This window comes from Prionailurus viverrinus, chromosome B3, assembly GCF_022837055.1.
Source record: "Prionailurus viverrinus isolate Anna chromosome B3, UM_Priviv_1.0, whole genome shotgun sequence".
NCBI lineage: Eukaryota > Metazoa > Chordata > Mammalia > Carnivora > Felidae > Prionailurus > Prionailurus viverrinus.
In genome coordinates, this window is record NC_062566.1 from 125,294,368 (window position 1) to 125,310,915 (window position 16,548).

A 16,548-nucleotide genomic window follows, 5' to 3' on the forward strand; every position below is an offset into this window, starting at 1 on the left:
TTTGCATTTAGAAAAGGCTTCACGTTTCTTCTCTCAAGTGGTGTTAGGTACTCAGTCATTTGTTTCATCTTGAAAGAAGATGTGACCAGTTGAATTTGTAGGTAACCATCATTATTGATTCAGTGGATTCAGCAGTGTGCCTTTTGTGCCCTTTCTATTTGGATATTCAAACAGATATTTAAGAGACGGTACTGATTGGGTTGTTGAAGATAAGGTAATTGAATCGTGTTCCTTTGTTGGATACCTTTTCAACTAAATTATTGTTGCTTAAAACATCATTTAACGCCAACTCTGTGGCCCTGGCTATTTGGTTCTGGCCATAGTGTTCTTAAAAGGCTTCTAGTAACCAGAACTTCATCCATCACTATCCTAAACTGACTTTTTTCTCTCTACTTTCCTCTAACAGAGTGCAGATTGAGCTTAACCAAGAAGTTCATAGTCTGATCAACACTGACCTGATCTACAACATCAGAAGGGAGTTCTGCCTGCCCAGTTGGGCCTCTGTTGACTGCAGATAACTCGGCTTCACTCATTGCCTGTGTGGAAAATTCTCCCTATTGATTTTTTGTGTTTTTTTGTTTTTTTGTTTTTTTGTTTTTGCACATGGAGGACAGTAACAAAGACGGCAACACAGGCTGATAAGAGCAGAGATCACAGGAGAATTCTTTTCTTACAGGCCCTTGGGACTTTTCCTCTAGTTGGAGTTCTGGACTTTAACAGAGCCCTTTCCCGTCATTTTGGTTTTGTTTCTTGTTACTTTCCCACCACCTTGTATTTTGTTTCCGTACTTCAGAAATGGGCCTACAGACCACACAGTGGCCCAGCCGTGGGGCTTTTTTCCTGAAGTCTTGGCTTCTCATTTCCCTGGGGCTCTACTCACAAATGTCAAAAACCTTGGCGTGCCCTAGCGTGTGCCGCTGCGACAGGAACTTTGTCTACTGTAATGAGCGAAGCTTGACCTCAGTGCCTCTTGGGATCCCGGAGGGCGTAACCGTACTCTACCTCCACAACAACCAAATTAATAATGCTGGATTTCCCGCAGAACTGCACAATGTACGGTCGGTGCACACGGTCTACCTTTATGGCAACCAACTGGATGAATTCCCCATGAACCTTCCCAAGAACGTCAGAGTCCTCCATTTGCAGGAAAACAACATTCAGACCATTTCGCGGGCTGCTCTCGCCCAGCTCTTGAAGCTCGAAGAGCTTCACCTGGATGACAACTCTATATCCACGGTGGGGGTGGAAGATGGGGCCTTCCGGGAGGCTGTGAGCCTCAAACTGTTGTTCCTATCCAAGAATCACCTGAGCAGCGTGCCCGTTGGGCTTCCTGTGGATTTGCAAGAGCTGAGAGTGGATGAAAATCGTATCGCTGTCATATCAGACATGGCCTTTCAGAACCTCACGAGCTTAGAGCGTCTGATCGTGGATGGGAACCTCCTGACTAACAAGGGCATTGCCGAGGGTACCTTCAGTCATCTCACCAAGCTCAAGGAATTTTCCATTGTTCGGAATTCACTCTCCCACCCCCCTCCTGATCTCCCAGGTACACATCTGATCAGGCTCTACCTGCAGGACAACCAGATCAACCACATCCCTTTGACAGCCTTCTCAAATCTTCGCAAGCTGGAACGCCTGGACATATCCAACAATCAACTGCGCGTGTTGACTCAAGGGGTCTTTGATAATCTCTCCAACCTGAAGCAGCTCACTGCTCGGAATAACCCCTGGTTTTGTGACTGCAGTATTAAATGGGTCACAGAATGGCTCAAATACATCCCTTCATCTCTCAACGTGCGAGGTTTCATGTGCCAAGGGCCCGAGCAAGTCCGGGGGATGGCTGTCAGGGAGCTGAATATGAATCTTTTGTCATGCCCCACCACGACCCCTGGACTGCCCGTCTTTACCCCAGCTCCAAGTACAGCCTCGCCAACGACCCAGCCTTCCACGCTCTCTGTCCCAACCCCTAGCAGAAGCTACATGCCTCTGACTCCCACCACAGCCAAACTTCCCACGATCCCTGACTGGGATGGCAGAGAAAGAGTGACCCCACCTATTTCTGAACGGATCCAACTCTCTATCCATTTTGTGAATGACACGTCCATCCAAGTCAGCTGGCTCTCTCTCTTTACCGTGATGGCATACAAACTCACGTGGGTGAAAATGGGCCACAGTTTAGTAGGGGGCATTGTTCAGGAACGCATAGTCAGCGGTGAGAAACAGCACTTGAGCCTGGTTAATTTAGAGCCCAGATCCACCTATCGGATTTGTTTAGTGCCACTGGATGCTTTTAACTACCGAGCTGTGGAAGATACCATTTGTTCCGAGGCCACCACCCATGCCTCATATTTGAACAATGGCAGCAACACGGCTTCCAGCCACGAGCAGACGACTTCCCGCAGCATGGGCTCCCCTTTTCTGCTGGCGGGCCTGATCGGGGGCGCGGTGATATTTGTGCTCGTGGTCTTGCTCAGCGTCTTTTGCTGGCACATGCACAAAAAGGGGCGCTACACCTCCCAGAAGTGGAAATACAACCGAGGGCGGCGGAAAGACGACTACTGCGAGGCGGGCACCAAGAAAGACAATTCCATCCTGGAGATGACAGAAACCAGCTTTCAGATCGTCTCCTTAAATAACGATCAGCTCCTTAAAGGAGATTTCAGACTGCAGCCCCTTTATACCCCAAACGGGGGCATTAATTACACGGACTGCCATATCCCCAACAACATGCGATACTGTAACAGCAGTGTGCCAGACCTGGAGCACTGCCACACGTGACAGCCAGAGGTCCAGCGTTATAAAGGCGGACAATAAGACTCTGGAGAACACACACACGTGTGTGCACCGAAAGACACACGAATTACATTTGATAAATGTTGCCCAGATGCATTTGTGCATTTGCATACTCTGTAATTTATACGGTGTACTATATAATGGGATTTAAAGAAAAAAGTGCTATCTTTTCTATTTCAAGTTAATGACAAACAGTTTTGTAACTCTTTGCTTTTTAAATCTTAAAAAAAAAAATAGTTGCTGAAGTACTGTACAGGGTTGTACCATGAGAACCCAATGCCAAGGCTAAGGAGTGATTCTTCCTCATGATGCACATTCACCATTTTACTGTTGAAGCTGTCAGAATAAATTCCTTTCTTATCGTTGGTGGTCAGATGAAAAGGCACATGGAAACGGACTCATCAGGGTAGGCTACACAACATGGGGAAAACAAGGAATGGCCCAGATAGATATTTTTATGCTATTTCTATACTTCCTGGTGTGGAAAGAAAGTTAAAAATTTCAAAGTAGAAGAAAGGAGGTAGTTACCCTGATTTGACCCAAAGCAGGAAATCTAGAAAGCATCACGAGGAAGCCCGTTCCTGTAAGATAAGTTAACCGAACCCGGCAGAATCCAGAAAATGATGTGGGCTTTGAAAAGAACTTCAAACCCGGGGGTTGGCTTTCTGACTGGGAGCTTAAAAATCACCCCTCACGCCTCCCTGATCCTATGTGATAACAGAGTTAGAGACTTGAGTCTGATTCCGGCCATCTTCAGGGACAGATAGGATGTTCCAGCAAGAAAACTCCCTTTAAAAGTGTTACTATTCAAATTATATGTCAGGTTGAATCACATTCAACAGAGATATATTCTAGAATACTTTTTTAGAAGAGGCTAATAAAATAACGGGAAGAATTATATTGAATGGAATTATTTTTGATAATGAGAATTATTTGGGTAGATTCACCACAGCTATGTCAACATGATATTTAGACCAACAAGAGATCAGTGTTTGGAATATACTAAACTTGTTATTTAACAACTATTGGTACCATTTAGACAAAAGCAAGTGATCAGTGATTCTCCTACACTTCATTCAAACGACTTTGTTAGTATCATGTTGAAATAGCTTGAATTAATACCTTTATCCCCTTGCAAATTTGTCTTCCAGTCACCTCACCTATATTTTCGTAACTAGCCGTTTATGCTAGATTTTTTTCCCCCCACTCTGCTTAAACTTTGAAAGAGAAAATGAGATCCCAGTCTCGGGTCCACAAAATATCCATATATACTTATACACTTTAAAATGTATACTAATTTTCTCTGCTGATAATTCTATAAGGACATATCAAAGCTGGCTGAAATAATGTATTTTTTTAAAGCAATACTGAGTTTCCACCTTGGACCGATGTTCATCCTATTCCATTTTTGAAATTTCATTTATTCCCTCTCAGTCTTGGATGTCCCTCTTCTTTCGGAATTGTGGAGGGATGATCTACCTTACATTAGTAGGATCACATGGAACAAGTCAGAGAGCACAGGCTCCTTCCCCTAATCTTGGCAGAGTGGGCAAAGAGCAGAGGGCATAGAGAAGAGAGGGATGTCTGTGCTTAATTCTAGATATTTTCAAAGCAATGCCCATTTTCACAAAGTATGTATAACTCACTCCTTTTCATCCCGTAGATGTAGAAGGGCTATCGATCACCTACATTAACTAAAAAAACACACCATTGGAAAATTCCTTTTAAAATCAAATTCTGCCCTGTGTTGTGGATTCCCTTTACCACTGGCCATTTTTTAGGGACCTGTGAAATTGATGTCACACTCATTTTGGCTTTCTCTCTCACTCTTTCTCTGTCTCTCACTTTTAACAAAATAGAACTGTGATGTGTCTTCTTTGTAAGAGTTTAGGTATAAAACGCTATGCAAGTTTTTCTTTATAGTAAGAGCTTTATTTTCTTTAATAACGTACCCCCCCAACTTATATGTTTTAATCTCCCTTGTCCCTCAGAATAAGCAGAACATATAACTGAAGTTATAATGTTGTAGAGGCAAGAATCGAAACGGCAGTCAGTTGAACTGAAATAAGCTGTTAATTAATTTGAATTAATTCTAAAGTGACTTAGGTTTCCATATGAGTTTATTAGCTAGCAAAATCTGGCTGTTGCTTGTTGAAAGCTAATTCCACACAGCAAAGGGACAAGACAGTCTGTGAAGGTGATCAGTGTTAACAGTAAGCCATTTACCATTCAGGACAATGACATGGGGTTGTGTGTATTTAACTGGATAATTCCCTTCCACTGTTGTCTTCTCCTTGGCTGTGTAGATAAAACTATGTGTTCACATTATGGTACTTTGACTTTTGAGGGTTTTTTTTTTCTCTTTTATCCACAAAATAATCATGCTCGTTTATTTATATTGTGTATCTAACCCCCAGCATCATATTTGGCTGCTGAAACATTTTAGTTTCGAGCCAGGACCGATGTTGGAAAGGTTTCTATGATGTCTTGTGGGATTCACAGAATTATTTGGGGCTTGAGTGGTACAATGAAGTCCTAGTCATGTGAAGGGGCCTCTGCTAAAAGACGTTCCTGAAGAGATAGAACCTAGTTACAGTCTTTGCTTTGATCTTGCGCACAGTATGATGGAGGCTGCTAAAAATAAGATCAGTGTCTCGTTTGTCATAGCATACCTGGGGCTCTCACGCCAGAATAGGAAGCCCATCACGGAATTTGTAATGTCTTACGTGTCTTAGGAAAACTGCTGAATAACCAACTGTCAGTGTTGGCTTAGGCTTTGATTGGCATCTTCAATAGCGGGAAGTGTGTTTTGCTGAAACATCTACCCTCTAATGGAGCCTGTCTTGCTGCCATTGTTATGTACTTTGAGATTAGGAAGAGTCACAGTTGAAGATGCAGGCCGGGACCATGAACCAACAAGACATACACCCTGGCTTATAGAATTGGATGCTGTTTGACCAAACAAGCTGATTTCAGATAACACACGGCCACTTTCAGAGCTAGGCAACTGTCACCGTGCAGAGGAAATTCTAAGAGTGAGAGGTGTAGCCGTGATCACACAGATGTTATTGATCGTTATTCATTTCCAGGGTTGTCATTAATACCTGCTTGTTGTGGGGAGATGTGTTTGAACAGGAGAGGCTCTGTGCTCCCCTCAAAACTGTCAAATACATTAGCAGTTCATCACAACGGATGGCCACAGGCAGAGACAAAAAGTGTGTTTCCCTGCCCGGTCTCCTTGTATGAGAAGTGGAAAGCATTCTATCCCCTGAGAAATAATGCGATTTCTAATTACCTGGATGTCTGTTGGAAATATATAAGATAATATATAAGATATGTTCCCCAAGGCTTAAAAAACAAACAGTGTTGCTGTATTGTGACCAGTCTGGCAAAAAATATTAATGAAGTCGCTAATTTTAAGGCTCCGTTTCCTACCAGTGCCGATCATGATGGTCTTAGTCGCTTCCCAAGATCATAACTTACTTCCCCACGTGGAGAACCAGCTCTGCATGCGGTGAGCAGAACACCCAATGCAAGCAAAAGTTACAGGGAACGGCTGAGGCAGATCACTTTTTGACAGTGAACTGGTTAGTTTTCATCAATTTCTTTGTTTACAGCATTTTTCTCTACCCTACAACAAGGAGACATTGAGTTTTACGTTAGAACAAGAACAGTTTTGCCCATGATTTACCTTCCCAGCTTCATGGGAGTGCAAAGCAATTTCTTTGTGCTGCAAAGGGCAATACAAATACAAAACAAACAAACAAACAGCTCTCCTAATTCTTACTCTTGTCAAAACTGACCTGATGCTCTTTTTTAAAAAGTCAAAATACTAATGAAGAAAGCCATGGCTTACATCCTTCTCTGATTTCTACATCAGGGCCATAAGACAATTGACCACTGGGGGATGCTTGTCACAGAATGTGGGGAGAAAGTTTTGTCCATGTATGATACTGTTGTTACAACAAACCGATCAGATTCGTTTGCTATAGTTTTCATTTTTCTTTTTCTAGAGGCACATCATCCACCAGAAGAGCACAAAGCAAGGCCATCGTAACAGGCATTTTTAAACTAGTATGCAACACACACATACGTGCACACACACACACAAACATGCACACTGAGGCATTTATGAAGATGTCCATGGGATATAAGATTTATAGCTTTTTGAGGCAAGGTGAAGGAGTCACCACTGTCTGTCCCTCTAAGACCAGTATATATTCACCAAAAGTTAATCCCAATGGTTTGTTTGAACCACATGTTGATTTCCTTCTGGTTTATGTTTAGTGTGTTCTCATAACAAGGGACTTCAAGGGTCTGGAAGATTCTGCATCGCACGTCCTCTGAGACCTACCATGCCGCACACGTTGTTAACTACAAACTTCACTCTACACTATACAGTACCTTGTTGATATATTCAGTAAAGGCTTATTTTAAAAGAAAACCACATTTTGTTTATCTGAGTAAGTTCATTGGGTTATAGCCAACACTTGCATTGTTAATGTGAAAGAGAAATTGTTAATGTGGAAGGCTTCCTGATGATGCATGAGGGTGGCAGGAATAAAGGAGGTGATAGGATTTTTCCTTTTCTCCTACCTTGAAGACAACTTCTGTTTTTAAAGCCATTTAACCTTTTTTGTGTGTGTGAGGGGTTTATATGAAATCTTCATGTTCTTTTCTACTTCCCGACTAACTTGTGTGTTTGTCTGCATATCTTTTCAGTATACACCATACATCAAGAATATTGTTTTGTATTTGTGAAATCTGTATTGCTTAGGATAGAGATAAATACGAATGTAGTTATCCAATCAGAATAGCCCCCCCCCCCATTTCATAACATACACTATTGGTTTTAAAATGTCAATTTTTCTTAAGAATTCCCATGGTACATTTCTACTTCAGATTTGTTTATAGCTCATGCACCCATACTTCTAATGAGCACTCATGAAAATGTATCTATTCACATGCTCCAGTTCAACTCGGATTATTCTCACGATTTTGCCAGACCCCTTTCCTCTAACTCTTTAATAATGTATTTGACAGAGATTAAATCAGGAAACAAAATCATGACACTTCAGTTAACTAGTATTAATTATTTTAGAATCTATGTTGGAAAATTAAGTATGCAAGACAGTGGTCACTGGTGATTTCTATTACACTTGGGAGATTTTGTGTCAAGCAATGTCCATGCAACTTTCAGTTACTTTTACCAAGAATTGCAGACCTTATTCTGTGAAGACCAGACCCTTAGTCAAGGAATAAAATTCGTTAAAAAAAAAAGTTTATTACAAGTCAGCATTTGGCTGACTTCAGAAGTTTTATAGAAGAATAAAATACAGTCTTAGGCAAGTCAAGCACACCTTCTACTTCCCTGTGTTCCTAAAGAAATCTGTCTGTTCACCCAAAGTATTTATTTTTCATGTACCTTCTACAGAATTCTATGTTAGGTTCTTTGGGGATTCAGAGAAAAATATGACTCTACCACTAAGGAGCTCACAGATTGTGCAAGAAGCTTGTTTTCGAACACATCCCGGAGTCTCAGAGACCATGTAATAATTTTACATTCTCTCAACCTCAAGAGAGTATCTAAGGTGACAAAAGAAATAGACGTACTTCTTGATACATTTGATGATGCATTTGTTGTATATATTAGATGATTTTGGTGTTTAATAGATGACGCAAAGTGATGGTGCGTTGATGAAATTAGAATTGAATTTGAATCAAATTTTCAAACATATACTAAGTAATTGAACATTTAGGAATTGTGTTTGGTAACTAGACATGCAACTTTAAATTTCCGCTGGGCACCAGAATATAAATTAATCTAAAACAATAAATAATGGCACCTGACAATTCTTGAGCACCAATGTAATGCCACATTTAGAATGCTTTGATACATGTGGTCACATTTTGTCTTCAACTATGTAAGGTGTTTCATCTTAGCTTTTCAGCATGTAAAACTTCCCAAGAAGTATAGCGATTCGTCCCTGATCATAAAACCTGTGAATGGCAGAGTCGGGCTTTAACCCCAAACATGATTCTTAGACTCTTAAGTACTTTCTCGCCTCTTAAATTGACTAGCTTTGAGATGGACTAGCCTTCAGGACAACTTCTTTGTCAACGGTTAAAATTTGTGATGATCGACATATCACAACATCACTCTGAGGACACATATATTAATTATTGTTTGTGGCAAATCAAGGAAACATTCTAAAAACCTAAAAATATTTGTCTTTCAAATCCCATTCCTGTTTTTTTTTAGAGAAATTCTGTGTTTGTTATTATTGGGTGGCTACACATTTATCTGACTTGAAAGCTTCAGATGGAATCAAGATATGCCTACACCCACGGGGTGAGCTGAAAGAACTATTAAAAGGACTTGAGTGAGGTTATTTTTAGTAATGAGTTTGTTTCTTACTCGAGAGGTTGCTCGAAGTATTTTGTAGATCCTGCTGAAGATGCTCATATGTCAGAATCTATTAGGGCCTTAGCAAACTGGCTCCTGGATTTACAATTTTTTTTTGATAGCACAAATAGAAAATGTGAGCTTTAGAGGATATTGTAGGAGCTTTGTTTTTATTAGTTATATGGAAAGTTAAGGATAAAGCATCTGTAATGGTACACTCTAAAAACAGAGGTCTTTTTAGCACACACACACACACACACACACACACACACACACCAATTGATGAACCCGTTTGCCCATTTTCTTGGTGTGAAGTCTAAACTAAATGAAAAATTCATTACATCCTTAAGGAGATTCTTGTCATTTCTGTGACATAATCAACTTCCATATTGGGTCAATCTATTCCTAACCAAATATCAAATTATGCTGGTTCAGATTCTGCTAAACTCCCTGGTTTGGGTAGGATGGGTCTTTGTTAGTTTAGTTTTGTTTTCATTTAGCAACTATTTGATGAAGGCTGGTAAGTTCTGGTGCTGAATAAGATTGCTTTCCGGGACAGCAAACTTGGCATCATCAGAAATCTTTCCTGAAAGTTATGGTACTCAACACATGGGCCAGGTTTTTCCTGTCTCTTTGCCTCCTTTGAGCACTCGCACTCTTACATTTGAGTAATCATACAGCAGTTCCACTTACAGCACTTACATGCTTTCTCAAATGTTTTTTCTCCTCTCCATTTCCTAACTCTGACATGGTTAAGACCCTTCCTGTATTCTCTAGTCCACTTGCATCTTTCCTACACACCGTGGGACAAGGTATAATAGTCTGTAAATAATGCCTGATTGTGACAAGGCATTACCATGATTTTAAGAGAGAATTCAAGCTCTTTCTATGACATAATGTGTCATATATACATTACTCTCTGGCATTCCTTACTAGTGTGTCCTCCTTATTCATTATGTTCTCTGGACTAGATAGATACTTGAAATCAACCAACAGTCTATCTCTAAGAAATGTCAACTCCTCCATACTGCTGTAGTTTTGCTCGACGTTTTTTATCCTATGACATTCACTTTCTCCTTTGCTTGGTGAACTGTTCCTTCTTTAAGATATGACTCAAGTGGCCCCCACCTTTGGGAAGCTTCTCAAATCACATCTGTCAACTATCTGACTCCTTTGTGCAGTTAATATAACTTTAAAATACTTTTCTTTATGGCATCTATATTTTGTGGGTTTTCATGGGTATGTTTCATGCCTATATTTTAACCCCCCGGAGACAGAGGACAGACTCTGGCAATTTTTGTATCTCATCCAGTGATGAGTAAGTACAGTGTCCAGCCCTGGGCAGGTGTCTCGTACATGCTTTTGGGTAAAATGTGAACAGAGCACATGGGACAATGAAGTGATGTCAGGTGTCCCCAAACAGCAGCAGCTCAAATAACAGCTACCCTGTCAACCTCCTACGGCTGGATGACTTTCTTAAAAGCCTCCGAATGATCGGTGGAATTCTGGATATGCAGAATTAGACTTGCTCAGAAGCTACGATATGAATTTTACAAGAAACAAAACATACATTTCCTAAAAAAAATCTCTTGTTTACCCATGACTATTTTTAGAGAAATTTTGTTTTCATGATTATTTGTTGATCACACATTTATCTGATTTGAAAACTTTATTATGAAATCAGGATATGTTTATACCTACAAGGAAGGCTGAGAGAACTATTCAAATGATTTGAAGAACATCCTTTTTATATTTTACAGAAAACCCCAAAACTCTGAGCCAACTTGCAAAAAGGCATATGAAGACATACCTTAAAGCATTGTCTTACCAGGTGCCATCATCATGAGAAGTACACAAAGTATGGATAGACATAAAGTCAAAGTAAAACATTTTGACACTTTGCTAGGCATGATGAACTTTTCACGTATAAAAAAGTAGATTAGTTTTTTGTTTGCATCGGCAATATCAAAAGGGACAGTCGATATTCACTGTGTCATATCTTATACCTAAAATATGGCATGTATCATTTAGAGGTCCACATTGTATTATCTTAATTATTTTCTCTACAAATAAATAGTTCTCTTCTAGAAATGATATTCCCATAAAGAATGATGCAGTGGAGGTGGTAGTTATTAAAACCTCAAACTTGAAACAGGCTGACTTATTTTGGAAACCTGTCTCTGCCAGTTGGCTTTGTTAATAACTTATACTTTATGGTCATCAGTTTCCTTTACCTGAAATGGAGACAGTGAAGTCTAACACATATGGGGGTTGCCAGAAGTGCAGGTATGTAGAGCAGTTAACAGTTTGTCAGACTCGGCAAGCATTGAATAAATGGCATTGGACACGATATATTTTCAGACAGACCTCTTTCACAAGCACAGAGTGACATATTGCCCACTTTATATGAAGACACCCAAGTTCATGAGTATTAAGATCAGCATTATACAAGAGTCATGTATTCAAAGGTAATTAGCATCCCAAATTTCACATACTTGTGTACAACCATTATCAATACAGTCCAACAGGGAGTTTTCCATTTTTTCTTTTTTTTTTTTTACTGGAAAAGTTAGGGAAAGTGAGGCGCCATAAGGTAGCACAGAACAATACCAGGTCCTCTGTCTCATGATGGGTGGGACCATTGAGTATCACTGTTGAACGGAAAAAGAATAGACTTCTTTGTAGTGTAGCTAACATATTTCCTCTCTGATCTTCAGAATACACATACATGTGATTATTGCTAAAAATTAGCACAGAAGTATCAAATGTGCTCTGAGAATGAGTGTTCAGAAGACATTGGGAAGTTAAAACTAAAAAAAAAGCAAGATAATAACTTTCTGCTCAAAAATCTATAATGTTAAATGACATGGTTTTATTTCGTTTTACTATAACCAACCATAGGATCTATACCGGCACTTGGCTGGCAGATAGCGGGGCTGGTAACAACCAAATGGAAGATCATGTTAATGGTTCTGCAGTGTAGATGTGACAGTCTACCATCTGTCACCCAGTTACTTTTTGCAATCAATACCATTCTTCATTTTGTAATCTCGTTGTAATTAAGAGGCATACGTCCTCTTTGAATAGGTCATGTTCTTTTTTCCTTTGGTGCATGGTAATTGATGGTAGTGAAAACAGGCTCAAAACAGGTCACTCATTTGGGCTCTATATTAGCGTTATTTTCCTTTTATCCTGCCTTTCCTTGTTTAATAAAGGCAGAAGGTTAGCCATTCAGATGCTAAGGGAAAAATGCTTTCTCTTCTAGTCCTTGACTGCAGAGTTTAATTGGTTTAGGGGCAGCTATTCGGCAGGGAGAAAGAAGTCAATATTGGCATTCCCCTGGTCTATAGCCAATTTCTCTTCTCTTTGGGCTGGTGTCTGTTTTGATAGCTTGCCTCCCGGCTTTTTCTGTTGTTAACTTTTTACATATTGACTCTTACTAGTTGGAATACAGTGTGCTCCGCTAGTGGATCTTGAATAAGAGGGAACCATTTGCTTTGTAATGGAGGCCAATCACCTCTGACAGAAAGCACCAGTTTCTATACAGCCTATTGTATGGGGCTTACTGAACATGATGAACCTCTCTGATTCTGAGTTCGAATCTGTCCAGAGTTTTCCTTGCTCCATTCCATGGGCCTTGAGCGTATTTATGCTTCTATTTCCTCATCGGTCCTTGAGGTAATTACAATAATTACCTCAGCAGCCACAATACAGCAAGGTGCCTGGAACACACTAAAGTGTTCAATCAATGTCAGGCGCTTTCTGAAAATATGGGGAATTAATATCCACAAAGTAGGATTACACACCGTGGATCTCCTTTGGATCATGGGTCAGACCATTCATCTCTCTGGCCTATTTCTTCTTGTTGAGAGCATAAGACTTTGGTTGATTTCTTAAGTTCTTTTGGACTCTCAATTCTGTTTCATTCTTGTCAATTTTCCATGAAGCTTAGCTATAGTGAATTGGGCTGATTTATGCCATGTGTTTTCATGAATTTCAGGAAGATATGTATGGGAGAGAAAACAGGGAGCATGCAAAAATTCCATTTTGTTGACTTTATTACAAAGACTAGCATGTCCCCCATTAGTTACAGCAACAGTAAACTCAATATGTTTGGAAAGCATCATGCACAAGTATGAAAAGAGCCTTGGAATCACAAAGAGCTCCCACTTGATACCTGTGTGTTATTAATGTTCCTAAACCTCATTTTCCTCATATGTGAAATAGGGTAACAGTACTTGTGAAGAGTCAATGAGATAATTTATATCAAGTGTTCGGTGCAGTAACAGATTCATTCAAGCTCATCATGGCTGAAAAATGACAAATGAATAGAAAGAGAAGCAAGTAGAAACAAAGCTCATTCTTATTAACTCAATTATCTTTCCCTCAAAAGAGAGAAATTCAAACTGTTACTAAGTAGACATATTTATAAAATACTTTATTTCGATAAAAAATTATTAAAGATAGATTTCCCTACAATAAAACTTGTATAAAACAAGATTGTTTCTTAAAATACTGAGTGCATCTTCTATCTTTGTAAGCCTTTTATGTAATAGCTATTAAACTTTAAATATTCAACAGAAAAGAAATTATGATAATACCCAGGAAAATGCTGAATGATAAATGTACTTTATTTTTGATGAAATAGAACAGATTTTAACACTGACTGTGCCACTTCTTATCTTTGAACCCTGAAAAAATATACAATTGTGGTCTTAAAAAATAAAGAAAGAGTTTTTAGAACAATTAGAAAATACTTCTTTCCAGGGCCTTCAATACATTTATAAAGCCATGGCTTACCAGGTAGCAAAGGATGTTAATTTGAAAATATTTACCTTAAAGTGGTTGCCTAAGAATCCAGCCAGTAAGCAATAGCTTTAATTGATCACATCATACATCTGAATTTAATAATGAAACATTGCTTTATTAAGGATGTTTATATAATGCAGACTTTCCAATAATTTATACCATCTAATGATGGATACTTTAAATAAATAGCTTGTAGCTATGTACTTAGAAAGTGATCCTTGGGACTTAGATCGAGGTATCATTATCTGTTCACTTTTTTTACAAGCTCACTTATTCATTATGTCCTTGTTATGGAATTTTTAAAAGTTTGTTACTTCTATGAAAAGAATTTAGTAAAATTCAACCAAGTTAGTACAATAATTATTTTCGAAAGTTAGTTAAGCCTTATGCTACCTCTGTAAAGGACCAAAATCGCATTTTAAAGGAATTTATCAAAGCAAATATGACAAAATTACTTAATAGTATTTTTTTCCAAACATTAAAATTCTGCCTGGCAGTTTAAGAACTTACAAGTAAATCAAAGATGAAGTCATCTGAGGGAAAAGTACGTAATTGTTAATCAATTTTGCATAGTGAAGGAAATTCAAAACTTAGAGATATGTTTTTGAAATAATTTATTTTAACAAAGCTTTCGTTAATGAAAGAATTAGTACAAAGTGAGTCTATTGTAGTGTAACCTGAAAGCCAGTGCAAGCCAGTGCAACTGGAAAAGTAAACAACAAACAAACCAGCATAGGGAAGAAAGATAGAAAATGTTTACATAAAATTACCATGTTTATGGACAAAAAGCCCCCATCAAAACCAAAATGAAACACACACACACACACACACACACAAATGTTTTACAGAGCAGTGATTAAAGTATGGGCAAATAAATTGGGGTGTGAAATGCATTTTTAGGGAAAAACACACAATGTGTTTTGTAGGTACATGAATCAGCACACTTACATATACAAATCATTTGTGGCATGGGTACAAGATAATCAGGTTTAGTTTAGAAAATGTAATAAAAAAGAAACATCGAGACCAAGAAGTTATCAAAAGAATTAACAAGTAGTTTAAAATATTAACCATCCAGGGGCGCCTGGGTGGCTCAGTCAGTTGAGCGTCCAACTTCGGCTCAGGTCATGATCTCGCGGTTCGTGGGTTTGAGCCCCGCGTCAGGCTCTGTGCTGATGGCTTGGAGCCTGAAGCCTACTTCAGACTCTGTGTGTGTGTGTGTGTGTGTGTGTGTCTGCCCCTCTCCTGTTTGCACTCTGTCTCTCTCTCAAAAATAAATAAACATTTAGGGGAAAAATATTAACCATTCAAGTACTAGAAATTTGAACTGCTCTTATTAAAAGTTATTTGAGAATCCACAGCATATATGATGGTGGAAATTGCAATGGTTTTAGAGTTCAAATACTGGCTCATTGACTTACCAGCTGTGTCCCTAGCCAAATAATTAACCACTTTAATATTTGGTATCTTATATCTAAAGTGCTATAATAAAAAAAACCCCTATCATTGTGTTGGCGTGAGAATTCATTTAAAGTTACCAGCACAGTACCTTGTACCTAGTGAGCGCTCAGCTATGTTAATTCCATCCAACTTCTTTCTGTCATTTCCTCTTTCCTTTTCTATCACCCCTCATAGAACAAAATGCTGTCTTGTGCTCCTGTAATGAATACAGACACCCCACGGTCTGTTCTTTCATGAGATCCTGAGATAGAGAGAGGTACTATCTCATGCGACCAGGAGTGACACAGCTTTGAGTGTGGATCCACCCATCCACATTTCAACCAGGCATGCTCATGTATTGCTTGATTTAAATTAAGTTTTAAAATGTGGGCATTGCCTTTTGAGCTTCTGTGGGTGTCTGTAGGAGAGCTGATGGGCATGCACTTTTGCAAATTTTTCATGATGTAGTCTCCCCACATTAGCAACAACAGAGTTAACCATACGTACCTATGTAACTGTGCCAAAAAAGAAAACAAAACAAACAAACAAAAAACTTAGGGGAACCTGGGTGGCTCAGTCAGACTCTTCATTTTGGCTCAGGTCGTGACCTCAAGGTTTGTGGGATCAAGCCCCATGTCGGGCTCTGTGCCAACTGCATGGAGCCTGCTTGGGATTCTCTCTCTCCCTCTCTCTCTCTGCCCCTGCCCATCTCACGCACGTGCAAGTGTGCATACTCTCTCTCTCTCTCAAAATAAATCCATAAACTTGATTAAAATTTTTTTAAAGCTTAAATTCCCTGTGGCTCTTACTCTTTGCTCTGTCATCCTTCACTTTGTTTGAAATTCCCACCAGTTTCTTCATTCCTCTGATTCCAGGCATCCTCGCCAAATGGGTACAGGTTACCTAGGTTTTCAAGATGTAGAATGTATACTAGCCATTATGATGGGGGCTGGGCATATGTGTCTTACCCAAATATAGCAATTACCAGTAGAGGATGGGACAAAAGACAATGAAGTATGGTTGGAAAAAGGAGAAATGGCAGAGTTTGGAGCACAGGCCACTAGGATGGACAGCCACTGAAAGGGATCCCAAATTTGGGG

At 39.4% G+C, this 16,548-nt stretch overlaps 1 protein-coding gene across 2 annotated transcripts in view; it reads left to right on the plus strand.

Annotated features, from left to right (window-relative positions):
• The window catches only part of FLRT2 (fibronectin leucine rich transmembrane protein 2), a 107,024-nt gene extending 93,079 nt beyond the window's left edge, over positions 1-13,945 (plus strand). For both annotated transcript variants that reach the window (XM_047863682.1, XM_047863681.1), the window contains exon 2: positions 407-13,945. In XM_047863682.1, coding sequence (XP_047719638.1) covers positions 796-2,778 — 1,983 coding nt within the window. In that variant the 5' untranslated portion in view covers positions 407-795 and the 3' untranslated portion in view covers positions 2,779-13,945. The remainder of the gene's footprint in view (positions 1-406) is intronic.
• Positions 13,946-16,548: the final 2,603 nt, after the last annotated feature.